Source organism: Propithecus coquereli, unplaced genomic scaffold (genome assembly GCF_000956105.1).
Source record: "Propithecus coquereli isolate 6110/MARCELLA unplaced genomic scaffold, Pcoq_1.0 Scaffold73, whole genome shotgun sequence".
Lineage (NCBI taxonomy): Eukaryota > Metazoa > Chordata > Mammalia > Primates > Indriidae > Propithecus > Propithecus coquereli.
In genome coordinates, this window is record NW_012153396.1 from 4,577,141 (window position 1) to 4,591,914 (window position 14,774).

A 14,774-nucleotide genomic window follows, 5' to 3' on the forward strand; every position below is an offset into this window, starting at 1 on the left:
CCTTCCCAAAGTTAGGAGGCACCTAATATGGAAAATTGGGCAAAATACTACCTGTTTGTCAGGAATAAGCCATGAACCACTGTATTCTGGGCTATGCATTCCCCTAAGGTTACTAGTTTTGAGATTGGAAAAGCTCTGTTTTTTTGAGCTCTGTTGCCCAGACTGGAGTGCAGTGGCTTGACCATAGTTCACTGTAACCTCTAACACCTGGGCTCAAGCGATCCTCCCACCTCAGCCTCCAGAGTAGCTAGGACTACAGTTGTGCATCACCATGCCCAGCTATGGAGAACCTCTTAAGAGCAGAAGAAAACTGTGAAGGAGAGCTACATTAAATGAAGATCTAGATTTTGGGCTTTCCACATACCATCTATTGCCAACACAACAGATATCTACTCAGGGCAAATGGGGGTTGGGGGCACTGTAAGAAAAGCCTATGGGGATTTAAAGATAGAATTAATTATATCAACATTTGAAACTAGCAAATGATAAATATCTGCAACTGATAAAAAGGTTGGTTAATAATTATTACATAAATAGCCTATACAAGTTACCCAATTGTTAAATAAGGACATGCATGAATAGGATGTCAAGAAAAATACAAATGATAAACAAAGGGAAAAAAATGTGTTTCATCAAAAAACAAGAGACAAAATTTTTTTTTACTCATCAAATTAGCACAAGTCAGAAACTGATATTATTCCACACTGGCTGGGGCAAAAGACACACCACTTACAAAGTTGGGTGCCCCATAATTGTTTGGGAAAGCTTTACCCTAAGAAAATAATCATAAATACAGATGCTTCATGCTCTGAAGCATTCACTGTAATGTTATGTATAAAAAAATTCTAATGGAAGACAGATTTCCTCTGAAATAGTTCATATATTCATAAACACTCATGCATTCAATTTATAAAGAAGATATATTTGTTCCAAGACAAAATTACAGGCATGATCATAGATAGCCACTGGAAGCCAAATGAGATACTTTAAAACAACAATAAAAAAAATCTAAACTAAAATGTTAACAAAAATTGTCAGGGAAATGGGATATAGACAATACTTTTCTCCTTAATGGCTTAAGTTATAAACTTTTAAATGTCAACTTCTTACCATTTATGTTGCTTTCACAGCTGGAGTTTTTTTAGACCTTAACTTGAAGTATAAGATAATCAAAGCAATGCCTCCATATGTGGCCAGTACACACTGAAAAAAAAAAAGAATAAGGTAAACAAGAGTTCTGTCATATCTATATTATTCTAAAATATAACTGCTTAAAGGTATCATTAATACTTACATTCATTCTACCTGTGAGAGTATAAGAGTTGAAATATTTTTTAATACCAGTGAACTGGAATTGGGCATCAGTTTCTGGACCTGCCATGATTCCAATCTTTTAAAAAAAAGAAAGCAACAATAGATTGGTTTGGATGCAATTTAAAAGAAAATAAGTTCTGCTTTTTTTTTTAGTTAAAAAATTTGAAGTCATTGCATATAAATACCATAAATTTTTATCTATGTCTTACCCAACACAGCAGTAGCAAAGATGGTGGAAAAAGCCTTGCTGGTAAGAGAAGCTTTTGGAAGTAGGGTTTTACCTTAGTTGCTGTTTCATGAATGCTCAGCAGAGGAAGAGAACGCAGTCCACTCTCTGACCCAATAGAACTTAATGTTTTCATTCCTGGCTCTATCCAGACCATGGTACATTGTACATTGAATTAACCAGTTTTGTTTTGTTTTTTTTTCAAAGCCAGTCAAATTTAGCAGTGGGGGGTTGAATACCAACTTTAGTGACACTAATGTTAATAAGTTCTGATAACCCACTACCATCGGACCAGCCTGAATTAACCAGTTTTAAAACTATTGCAAACTTGGAGCTTGTGGTATTTTGCAAAGTTTCACAGAGGGGTGACCACCAACTAAACAGCTCAACTCGTAATACCCACTTTTACAATTTTTCTTGTTATAAATAATTTAGGATCTCCATGGGATGGGGGAGAAGGGATCATTTACTAAATGGAGTTGATACTAGCCACTGGTGGTGGTGGGGAAGATGGAATCCTCACTCCTTACACCAAAATAGACAAAAGATTTAAATGTGAATAGCAAAACCAAAAAGTCCTGAGAGAAAACATCTGCAAATATTTTAATCATCTTAGAGAAGGGAAAATATTAAGAAAGGAATGCCAAAAACAAAAAGGCAAAATATAAAAGGATAATCAACCTCAACCATCAATGAAATGTAAAATAAAACCAGTATTTAACCATCAAACTGGTAAAGATAAAATTACGATAATAAGCAGTATTATTAAGAATGTGGGGCCTGGTGCAGTGGCTCAGGCCTGTAATCCTAGCACTCTGAGAGGCCAAGCCGGAAGGATTGCTTGAGGTCAGGAGTTCTAGACCAGCCTGAGCAAGAGTGAGACCCCATCTCTACTAAAAACAGAAAAATTAGCTGGGCATCGTGGCATGTGTCTGTAGTCCCAGCTACTTGGGAGGCTGAGGCAGGAGGATTACTTGAGCCCAGGAGTTTGAGGTTGCAGCGAACTACGACGACGCCACTACGCTCTACCTAGGGTGATGGAGTGAGACTTTAAAAATAGGTATTCTCTGTTGCTTGTTGCTTGGAGTGTTAACTGGTACAACTTTCCTCAAGTGCAATTTGGCAGTTACTATCAAATTATAAAATGAGTAAAACACTCTTTTATCTGTTTCATTTTTTTCTCCAGGAATTTACCCTTACTGAGACTTTACAAAGTAGAAACACATTATATGGTTCAAGAATGGTCACTGAAATACCATTTGTGAAAGTAAAAAACTGGAAAAACTAAAAGTCCACCTATAGGAGACTGATAAATAATGGTTTCTATTGGAGGAAATACAATGTGCATAGACCTTTGTGTACTGACATGGAAAGATGTCCCCAAGTAATGTGAAATATTTAAAAAATCCTATTTCTGGATATTATATAGAGCACATCAATGGTTCTCAAAGTCTGGCCTCTAGACCAGCAGCATTAGCATTACTAGAGACTTGTTAGTACAAGTTTCTCAGGCCCCATCCCAGCCTACTGAATCAAACTCCGGGGCCTAGCAACCTGTTTTAATAAGGCCTTTAGGTAATTCTGATGCACACTGAAGTTTGCAGTAATAGAAACAGAAAAACAAATAGTAAGTATATAGAAAAAAAACCCTGGAAGAATATATATCAAACTTTTAAGAGGAGTTAATCTGTAATACCTGTGTATTTTACAAAGGTGGGTATTTCTTTTATAATAAAAAATAGCAAAGACATATTCAAAAGGTCACCAGAACAAGAGTTGAAAATTCGTATGTATGACCGCCTATCTACCACGACCGACGCCACGCCGAGTCGATTGGCAATATAGACGAGCCGGTCGAGGTCCGGTCGAGATTGGTAGGCAGTGGCAGCGACTCAGCTGGCTCTAGATGAAATGCAAGAGGGAGAGATCTGTGAGGGAGTCATTGCTTTGGAACTGGAACTCCGGGGTTTACCATTCAAAGGCCTTCAGAGGCATTCTTGTGCAAGAATTAGCAATGAAAATTTGAGACAAATGACCTTAATTTCGAACACTGTTTCAAGAAGGTTATTGGAGCAACGAAAAAAATCCAAACTTCCTTAGGTCCCCTCAGAGGCCTTGACCAAGTCTAGCCCAAATAGGAAAATCTCCACTAAAAAACTTTTATGTCTCCTTCCAAGACAAAGGAAAAAAAAAAAACAACTTTATGATGTAGCTCTTATAGCAACTGTTTCATTTTACTAAACTTATTAAAGGCATACTTTTTTACCCATTCATTTCATGATACATTTTTGGATTCATTTCTTATGACATGAAGTAGGTTTTTAGGAGAAACCCTACAGAAAACAAGGGCTTAACTTTATCAAATCATTAACTGATAACCCCCACTACCTTGCATCTAACAAAACTTTTTAGGAGACTATGTCCAACAATATCAAGATGCTTTAAATTTCCCTCTAATTTACACAATATGGGAGGAAGGCTGATGTTCATAACATCCCACAGAAGACTAATTCTGACTGCAGGGAAGGGCATGATATGAGAAATTTAGTCTGGGTCTTTAAAAAAAGGAGGACTCTTAAAATGTTGAGATGGAGAGAGAGTGGGGAAGGGGGGTGTTGCTGGCAAGATAAATAATAGGAGTAAGCTCAAAAAAGTTGGGTCTGCACCCTTCAGCAAACTGCAGATTACTCTAAGGCAAAGATCAGGAACCTCTGTGTTAGAGTGGCCTTTTTAAGACTCACAAGTGTGATTTAATGTTGTTAAGTGGCGGCCTGTGGGTAAGTCTAAGGGAACTAGGCCTTTGTTTTTGTTCCTAATTAAGCCACTAACTGCTACTAAATATTAAGGAATCCCTCCATACCTCTCTCCACCTGTAAAATGGACATTTCATTAAAGGCCCAAAGTGACCACTAGCCCTTGCTACTTTCTATGTTCCTCGATATTGCTATTCTCTTATCTGACTAGACACCTACCTAGAATGGTGAGACCACGAGGTTAAGAAGGCAAAGACGAATGAGAGCCGCTCAGGTATCAGAAGCAGCCTCTTGCACGACAAAGAGTTTACAGCTCTCTGTTCTGGCTACTCCCTAGGAAAGGCCTTCCTGCTGACCGTATAAAGACTGAAATCTAAGCCGTTTACCGCGGGCCTCGTGAACTGCAAAGGCTGGGCCACACTCTCGCTTTGATGAAGGCTGCAGCGCAGCTAAAGGAGGCCTGGATGGCCAACTTCCTAAATATAGTGGAAACAGCTAGCGGCACAGAGAGGAAAGGAGATTAATTTATCAGAGATGGGGTCAGAAACCCGAGTCCTCGATCAATCAGAGGATGACCTTGAGGGACTCCCTCTGTGGAAGGCCTCATTCTTCTTCATTAGAAAATGCAATCTAAGGGTCCTCGGGAACTGTGGGAACCTTTGGGCGCGCCTTTCTGCCTCGCCTCGAGGCTTCTCACCCACTGCCCGCCCCCTCGCGCCCGCCCTCGTTTTCCCTAGCTCCTGTGCCATTCCCCGCCGGTCTTGCCCTCCAAAGCGAAGACCTCGCGGAGTCCCCCGACCAAAATCGGTCAGATTCTAGGCCGGCCCCGCAAAAGCGGAGGCGCGAGGTCTGAGCCCCCATCCTCACCCACCTCACCAAAGCCACAAATTCCGCAGCCAGTGTCCTTCAACGTTCGCAGCCCCCTTTCGCCCCAGCCGGAAGAAGCCGCCTCCCCTCGATGCGTTCGACCGGCCACGGGAGCTTTCTACGACGATTGGCTACGGCTTGAAGTCCCGCCTTTCCGCTTCCTGTCGCCATATCGCCTCCCCAGCCCTGCGAGACGCAACATAGCAACGGAAGTAGGGCATTGAGGCCGCCCATGCTTCCGGAAGAGTGGCATTGAGTTGTAGGAATCCTGCTTTCCGCGTGTGTGTTTACGGCGGCGCGGGCTCGGCGGTAGAGAGGTGCTGGCGCCGCGGGGAGGGTGAGTAAGGGCAGAGGCGAGAAGGAAGGAACCTCATGGTTCTCAGGCCTGTCCCAGGGCAGGGTCCGCTGGTCCCTGCCAAGCATCTGCCGTGCCCGGTGAGTGGTTCGGCCACCTGACCCCCACTCTGAAGCCGGCTCTGTTCACGCAGCCCCTGAAACCCCAGACTCTTTCTCCGGGAAGTAGCTTAAGCCCCTTCTCTGCCCCTGGATCGCCTTACTTTTTGGAGCCTCAATTTCCCTTTGTTTGATATAACATTAAGGGTCAAATTCCCAGCAAACTGGACAGACCCCTTGCACTTTCCTATTTCTACGCAGCATATATCCATTCCTGATTCCAAATCCTTGGCTACCTCTGGGTCGTCACTTCTACAGTCTCAAGCCCTTCTAGATTCTTATTCCCAGGTGTCTCTCACACCTAACCCCTCCTGTCTTCTTTTCTCATTGAAACCTAGTTCTGGTTCTCATGGTTTCTGTGCTGTATTGCATTTGAATCCTTCCTCCCGATTTACTTGCCTTCAGTCCTATCTCTCTTCTGTCCAATATACAGCCCGAAGTAAATTTTTCTTGGTTACTATTCTGTTGCTTTCCCTCCTTAAGGCTCTCACTTGTCAAAGTAAACATAAACTACTCAGATCTAATTCAAGGTCTTCACAGAAAAGCAGAACCTCTCTTTAAGATTCATCTCCAATTACTGTGCTTTATTCTCCTTGTGGTCTAGTGGAACAATTCTACAAGACAGGCAACAGCAAGACTTTGAACAATTGTTTAATAGGCAAATTGCTGACATTTATTGAAATAACAGGCTTTCCCATTTCTGTGCCTTTTCTCACATTCCGTTTCTTCCTGTCAAGCTCTTATTCATCTTTTAACACTCAGCTCAAAAGAAACTTCTTTATGAAGCTTGTCTCCTTTTACTGAGGGCTCATCACTTCCTACCTTTGTTGATAGTTTATAATCCAATTTGTATGTTAAATTACTTGCATAATTGTTTTATCTTGTAAAAAACGTGCATGTTCTTTGAAAGTCGGGGGTTATATGTTCATTTGTGTATGTCTGACCTAACTGTAGCTATTTAATGAGTATTGACTATGTTGGATCTGTAACTCTTTTTCTGGAAGAAGGCGTGTGGACTTTTGGTTTTAAAGCAGAGACCTTTGGAAAGATGCATAGATTATTAGGGGCCTGACATCTCAACCATCTGTGTCATAGTGCTTAATATTATCTAACACATTGCTAGAATATTCTACGTCTTGCTCATTGATCACAGCTTTTATGAAATCTGCCACCATTGTTACATCTCACTATTACTCTTTGCATTGTTTTTAGAGACCCAAACATGGCATCCCTGGAAGAAAGCTTCCCTCGAGGGGGTACAAGAAAGATCCACAAATCAGAGAAGGCTTTCCAGCAGTCAGTTGAACAAGACAACTTATTCAATGTAAGAGTTATGCTTATTTGGTGAGACTCACTGGAAACTTTCACTCCAGTGTCTTGTAAAGGATGGGCCTTATTTGAGAATATGTTATTTTCTAGGTTTATTTCTTGTTGAAGTTCATTTCTATAAATTGAACTTGTTAGAGAGGCCATACCACAAGGCTGTATCTTTTGGAGCATGGTATTTAGTATTTGAGTTTGAAGTGCTATTGTTCCTTGTTCTTAGGGACTCTGTGCATGTTGATTAAAGATGGAGAGGAAGTGGTTTGATCATTGCTTTTTTTTTTTTTAATTTTTTTTTCAATTTCTGCATATTGTGGGGGTACAAATGTTTAGGTTACGTTGCCCTTGCCGCCCCCTCCCCCCATGATCATTGCTTTTTTGTTTGTTTGTTTTAAGAGAGGAGGTCTCACTCTGTTACCCAGGCTGGACTCAAACCCCTGGGCTCAAGCAGTCCTCTTGCGTCTGCCTCCCAAGTAGCCTGGACTAGCTAGGACTACTGGCATGAGCCACTGCATCCTAACTGATCATTGCATTTTTAAATGGGGTCCTTGCCACCTGTAATGGTTAAAGTTTACATTGGAATTTGCAGTCTTGCCTAGACTAGGCTGTGCTCCAAATGCTAGGGGAAGGGAACTAACATTTGAATGTGTGGCTTAATATCTGTACCATATTATATAATTTTTCCAACTATACTATGAAGTATAAACTGAAATTCCATGATGAGGACCTGAGGCTCAGAGAGGTTATATAATTTAGGTGAAACCACTTAGCTTGTTATGGTAGAGTTGGGAGTTTAACTTGGGTCTCTGTGACTCCAACTTCCATATTCATGCACTGGAGAACCCTAGTGTTCATCCCAGTCAAGAGAGGAAGAACACAGGAGAAAAGAGACTTTAGGAACATGAAGGGGGCTTCTAAGACCTTGGGAAAAAGAAGCATTGGTGGCCGAATGGGAGAGTTGGGATTGAAGCAAGAATTAAAGGAACAGTTGGGAGTGGGGCAGGGTGGAGTGGAGTAGGGGAGTAACACAGCAAGGAGACAGATGACCTGAAATGGGAGGAAAAGGCCAGGGTTGCTTCTTACTCTTTTGCATCTTTGTGGGTCTTTCTTCCCCTTTAGATTTCTACTGAAGAGGAATCCACCAAAAGGAAAAAGAACCAGAAAGGACCAGCAAAAACAAAAAAGTTGAAAATCGAGAAGAGAGAAAGCAGCAAGTCTGTAAGAGAGAAGTTTGAAATCCTTAGTGTTGAGGTTTGTTAAAGTTTGGATTTTCTTTAAACTACCTTGTTTGCTTAAGTTTGTGTATGTTCTTCCTTCCGTCTTCTTTTTTTCTTTCATTCTTTTCTCTCTTTTTTGTGTGTGTCTCTAGAGATTCTTGCCATTTTTGCTGAGAATTGAGCATTATTTCCTTTGATTGTTAACCAGGGCCTGGGGTCTTTTTTTTTCTTTAAAGCTGCCATGGGCTTCTTTGTGTCCTCATGGCACTTGTGTTTTTATAAATTCAGACGTTAGAACTGACACTAACTTTAGCAATCATTCTAATCCTACCCATTCATTTCATAGATGTGAAACTATCTCAGAGAAGTGAAGTGGTCTCACTGTGTTTTTAGATTATGACTCCAATATGTTAGTTGTAAAAAAGAAAAAATGTCAAATGATTCTGAAGGGAAAGATTCAGATTCATTCCTGTATGATACTTTTTAAAAAATTATTTAGCTTGGTGCCAACATTAGGAAACTAAACCTTTTACATAAAAAAAATGTGATTTTTGGCTTCTCATAAAAATTGGAAAGTGCTGACAAGAAAAGGTCCATGTTCCCTCATGTTTGTAGTGACAAGGAGCTGAGTAGTGGTTGTACCCGTTGTAGCCAGCATGCACACTCTAGACTGCCTGCCATTGCCTCCACTGGCCTACCTCCTTCATTGTGTTGTCTGCTAAGCATTTGAGTTTGGGTTGTTTGGAATAAAGTAAAAAGCAAAAGTGTCCTCTAGCATCCCAGTGCTGTTAACACTGTTGCGTAATCTAGACCTTTGACAGTGCTCAGTTAGATATTTGAGAAGTGCACGGACATGCAGACACACGTATGTATTTCTTTTCATTTACAAAATTCCCATAGCTTTTAAATGTCAGAGTTGGGACTAGAAGCCAGACCTCCTAACTCCCCGATCCTTCTTGTCTTCCTTATTGTACATATTTCACTTTTTTTCTCTTCTAGTCCCTGTGCGAGGGAATGCGGATTTTAGGTTGCGTGAAAGAGGTAAATGAATTAGAACTGGTGATCAGTCTCCCCAATGGCCTCCGGGGATTTGTGCAAGTAACTGAAATCTGTGATGCTTACACCAAAAAGCTGAATGAGCAGGTGGCACAAGAAGAACCTCTGAAGGTAAGGGAAACCTGGATGAAACCTGTTACTGGAAATAAGTGAAACACAAATAGTTGTAAAATTACAACTTTGCTAAATGCTAAGAAGGAAAGGTGTAAGGTGCTATGAGAGTTTATAGTAAGGGGATTTTTTTTTTTTTTTTTTTGAGACAGAGTCTCACTTTGTTGCCCGGGCTAGAGTGCAGTGCCCGGGCTAGAGTGCTGTAGTGTCAGCCTGGCTCACAGCAACCTCAAACTCCTGGGTTCAAGCGATCCTCCTGCCTCAGCCTCCCGAGTAGCTGGGACTACAGGCATGCGCCACCATGCCCGGCTAATTTTTTCTATATATTTTTAGTTGTCCAATTAATTTCTTTCTAATTTTAGTAGAGACGGGGTCTCACTCTTGCTCAGGCTGGTTTCTAACTCCTGAGCTCAAACAATCCACCTGCCTCAGCCTCCCAGAGAGCTAGGATTACAGGCATGAGCCACTGCGCCTGGCCAGTAAGGGGATTTTTGACTTAGTCCAGGAAGCCTGGAAGACTTTGCTGAGGAAGAGATGCTTGAGCTGAGATCAGAAGAATCACGGTTCCTTAGGTAAAGAAGGAAGGGAGTTCTGGCAGAAGCTGCACAGTATGTAGCAGAGAGAAGGCTAGTATGGCTAGAAAGGGAGAGCAAGGGAGAGTGTGGTGTGGAATGGTCTGGAGAGCTAGGTGGGGGCCAGGTTGTGTACAGTTTTGCAGACTATGTTAAACACAGGGTTTTGTTGTTGTTATTTTTTTTGGAGACAAGAGTCTCGCTCTATTGCCCGGGCTAGAGTGCTGTAGTGTCAGCCTGGCTCACAGCAACCTCAAACTCCTAGGCTCCAGTGATCCTTCATTTTCAGCCTCTTGAATAGCTGGGACTTCAGGTGCTCCCCACCACACCCAGCTAACTTTTTCTATTTTTAGTAGAGACAGAGCCTCACTCTTACTCAGGCGGGTCTGGAACTCCTGAGTGCAAGCAATCCTCCCATCTTGGCCTCCCAGAGTGCCAGGATTACAAGTGTGAGCCACTGCGCCTGGCTGACAACTCTTGACCAGTTATTTTACATCTGCCTGTTATGTGGAAATATTTGGATGCCTTGTGTTGGAATTCAAGACTCTGACTTGGCCATAGACCCATCTTCCTTTGGGGGTGAGCGGTTATTCATCCACCTTTTAGATTCTTTGTGATCTAAGGAAGAGAAGCCACTGAGCTGAGGCTGGGCAGTGGATTTTTGGTTCAGGGAAAGGATATGTATCAGGTCTTTCTCATTTGTATCATGCAGGATCTACTCCACTTGCCTGAACTTTTCTCACCTGGAATGCTGGTGAGATGTGTGGTGAACAGTGTGGGCATCACAGAGAGGGGGAAAAGGAGTGTGAAGCTATCTCTGAACCCCAGAAACGTCAATAGAGTGCTGAGTGCTGAGGCCCTGAAGCCTGGCATGGTATGTACCTGGGGTCAGGGAAGAGGAGCAGGCAACATGCCGTCTGCCTGCTCTGCCTCCTGGGGAGTGTGGTCTAGGCCACCGTTTACTTTCAGCTTAACTGTTACATGCAGGAGTGGGTCTTTTTGTGGAAGGAAGATCTTCTGGGTGCTTTGATTACTAAATGGACAGAGCCACATTACTTCCCATGAAATGTAAAGGAGAATGTGCCTCGGAGGTGCTTAGAAAAGACATAATGTGACAGCTAGAAGGGTAGTTCTGGATTCTCTCATTAATCATGGCTCTGGGAGTGACCTTGCAGGGCCTAGCAGTTTATCCCTCTTTGCATAACGTAAAAATCTTTCCTATCTTTTGAAAAATCTCCAGGTGAGAGACTCCTCTCTCGTGCCATTATTCAACTGTGTTTAACACTCCTCACAGTCTGGAAGCCGAAAGATCCTTCAAGGCCTCGGAGAATTAAAGTTGATGTCTGTCCTCTAGTGGGATTGTGGTTTCAAGTTAAAAGTGGGGGGTGACATGATGGGAGAGTGCATAGAGATTAATGGTGGGAACATTCACATTTGGATGTTTGGATGTTTGTTGTGTTCCCATTACCTTTGACTCGGAACTTTTGGGAATACTTTCTCTTCGCTCAGTTGCTCACAGGCACTGTGTCCAGCCTGGAAGACCATGGCTACCTAGTGGACATTGGTGTTGATGGGACCAGAGCATTTTTGCCACTGCCAAAAGCCCAGGAGTACATCCGACAGAAGAACAAAGGTGAGGGCGGAAAGAGGGGCCCGTACGTGGCACTGAGGTGGTACCTGTGGGGATTATATTTAAGTGCTACTTAGATGAGTAACGTGACGCTGATTCAGAGAGGTGACCCTGGAGGCTGTGTGGCTTTGGTAAAATCAGCGGTTAATCCTAGCTGATAGGTAAGGGAAGATATGTGAAGAGCCAGGGAGTGGCAGGGTCTCACTACGATCTAAAGGACCAGTGTCAGTTTTGCTCACCAGAAGATTCCACTGGAATTTGGGCTTTATAGGGCCTCTGAACTAGCACTCTCCTGACTTGTTGAGATTTTCTTATTTTTGTGGGGTAATTGAATTCCAGATCAAGGTAATTGAATTCCAGATCAAGGTAACTTCATTCTCTTCTTGTAGTTGGCCCCTTAGAGATGGGAAGTATGGGTGGTAGTATTAGATGCTAATTGGACAGGTAGGTCATGGATCTTTTCAGATACTGCTTGGGCCCGAGTTAAATGTCCTTATCATTGAACTATTTTTCCTTTTGGGGGTTGGGCTTACAGGTGCTAAATTGAAGGTGGGTCAGTACCTGAACTGTGTCATTGAAGAGGTGAAAGGCAACGGAGGAGTTGTCAGTCTATCTGTTGGTCATGCAGAGGTTTCTACTGCCATTGCTACTGAGGACCAAAACTGGACCCTTAATAACTTGTTACCAGGACTTGTAGTCAAAGCCCAGGTACAGAAGGTAAGCTGTTCATTGTTACTACTATTTTTTTAAAAGTAAAAATAATTTTTATTAAAGTATTACATGCATACAATCCACAATTACTGCCTGGTAGGGCCACTGGTCACATGTGGCCATTGAGCACTTGAAATGTGGCCAGTGCCATGTATTGAAATGATAATATTTTGTATATAATGGGTTGAATAAACTATTATTAAAGTAAATTTCATCTGTTTATAGTTTTAAAATGTGACTGCTGGAATTAAAATTACATATATGGCTTCCATTATATTTCTATTGGGCAGTGCTGATCTGAAAGGTCACATGGTATTAAAAGGCTTATAATGAAGAACTTATCCCTTCCAACTCCCATCTTTAACTGTTTTAGCTTATCTTTTGAAATTTCCCTCCATATTTTTGAGTGATAAGCTTCTGCTTGTATCTCTTGGTTTATCAATTTTAGATGTTGGGTTTTAACTTCTTATCAGGATAGATGAAGATTTGCCTCTCTTAATCTTCTCTTCCCCTCCCACAACCTACCAATATAGGTGTATTAAAGTTTTGATTTAAATCAGTATTCATTGTTTAAAATACTATGTGTAAATATTGTTTACTGCTGAGCTAGGTGATACACTATGGCCATTTCTTTTTTTTAGGGGTCAGGGGTTGTGAGGAGGGGTGTTCAGTTGCCTTGTTTGTTTTTGTTGAGACAGAGTCTCACTGTGTCGCCCTGGGTAGAGTGCAGTGTCATCATCGTAGCTCACTGCAACCTCAAACTCCGGGACTCAAGTGATCCTTCTGCCTCAGCCTCCAGGTAGCTGGGACTACAGGCGCTTGCTGCAATGCCCAGCTGTTTTTTTTTTTTTAACTTCTTTTTGGTAGAGATGGGGTCTCACTCTTGCTGAGGCTAGTCTTGAACTCTTGAGTTGAAGCAATCCTCCCGCGTTGACCTCCCAGAGTACTAGAATTACAGGCATGAGCCACTACGCCCGGCTTTCTATGACTATTTCTTGAACAGCTTTCTTCCCTGGAGCTGGTAATCAGCTTTGTTTTAGCCATTTGCTAAATTCTCTTCTATCTATCAATCACTATTTCATCCTGTACCCTCTGCTTATTTTCTTCTCACTGTAATTCTCCATGCTTTCAAACCCTTTAAATAATCTATTAGTTACTTTTCCCCCCACCTGGTGCCCCTTTTGCTATCATCCTGCTCCACTCCGGTGTGGAATGGTTGCTCTGTAGGGCTGCTGCATAGCTGATATCCTAGGACTTCCTTTCCCTCTCTCTTGTCTGTATTGGAGCCTTCTTTGATCTCATGTATTCTTTTTGGGTTTATTCCCCATTTTTGTGTGGCATGTTACCCAGAAGCATCCTCCAAAAGATACATAGAATGTTAATTTCTTGACTGAATATGTAGGGGATCCCCAAGACCACACCGAGGTCTGATGCTTTTCTAGGAGGACTTGCAGGACTCAGCATATGGTTGTATTCACAGCTAAGATTTATTACAGAGAAAGAATGCAAAGTAAAATCAACAAAGGGAAGAGGCACATGGGGTGAAGTCTGGAAGAAACCAGGCACAAGCATCCCAGGTCCTCTCCCGGTGGAGTCCCAAAGGATGTCCTCAATTCCTCCCACAAGTTATGACAACATATGTGAAATGTTGTTTACCAGAGAACTTCCTCAGAGACTTAAGGGTTTTTATCAGCGTTGGTCAAATAGGCACCCTCTCCCTGGCTTATACCAAAATTCCAGACTTCCATAAGGAATGTGGGTGTTTAGCAAACTGTATTGTTTACACAGTTTAGGTGTAATGAGCCATTCTTATCAGTTTTGGAAATGGTGAGAACCCTCCTGAAATCTAAGTTCCCAGACACCAGCCAAGGGCAACCTTGTAAGCAGGCTTTTCTAAGGATTGCAGTCTCAGGCCTGCTGTGTTAACTCTCTTCTGCACATCTAGCATGTCTGAAAATATCTTTATTCCACTCTCACATGTGATTGGCAGTTAAAGTGGGTTTAGAATTCTAGGTCAAAAATAACTCATTCAGAATTTTGAAATCATTTTTCCTATCGTCGTCTGGTCTCTGTTGAAAATTCTGATGTTATTTTCATTTTTCTTCCTTTGTATATATTTTTTCCCTTTGGAAGAATTCAAGGGTCTTGTCTTTATCCCTTTTATTCTAAAATGTCATGATGGCTGGGTGCGGTGGCTCACGCCTGTAATCCTAGCACTCTGGAAGGCCGGAGGCAGGAGGATTGCTTGAGCTCAGGAGTTCAAGACCAGCCTGAGCAAGAGTGAGACCCTGTTTCTACTAAAAATAGAAAAATTAGCCGGATATGGTGGCACGTGCCTATAGTCACAGGTACTCGAAAGGCTGAGGCAGGAGGATCGCTTGAGCCCAGGAGTTGCAGACTGCAGTGTGCTACGATAACGCCACTGCACTCTACCCAGGGCGACAGAGTGAGACTCTGTGTCAAAAAAAAAAACAACAAGGCCGAGCTCGGTGGCTCACGCCTGTAATCCTAGCACTCTGGGAGGCCGAGGCGGGTGGATCG

At 42.3% G+C, this 14,774-nt stretch overlaps 1 protein-coding gene across 1 annotated transcript in view; it reads left to right on the forward strand.

The window, feature by feature from the left end:
* Nucleotides 1-5,539: 5,539 nt before the first annotated feature.
* The window catches only part of PDCD11 (programmed cell death 11), an 80,413-nt gene continuing 71,178 nt past the window's right edge, over nt 5,540-14,774 (forward strand). The window contains exons 1-7 of the mRNA XM_012661636.1: nt 5,540-5,595; nt 6,826-6,937; nt 8,056-8,187; nt 9,153-9,320; nt 10,605-10,766; nt 11,402-11,525; nt 12,058-12,239. Coding sequence (XP_012517090.1) covers nt 6,836-6,937; nt 8,056-8,187; nt 9,153-9,320; nt 10,605-10,766; nt 11,402-11,525; nt 12,058-12,239 — 870 coding nt within the window. The 5' untranslated portion in view covers nt 5,540-5,595; nt 6,826-6,835. The remainder of the gene's footprint in view (nt 5,596-6,825; nt 6,938-8,055; nt 8,188-9,152; nt 9,321-10,604; nt 10,767-11,401; nt 11,526-12,057; nt 12,240-14,774) is intronic.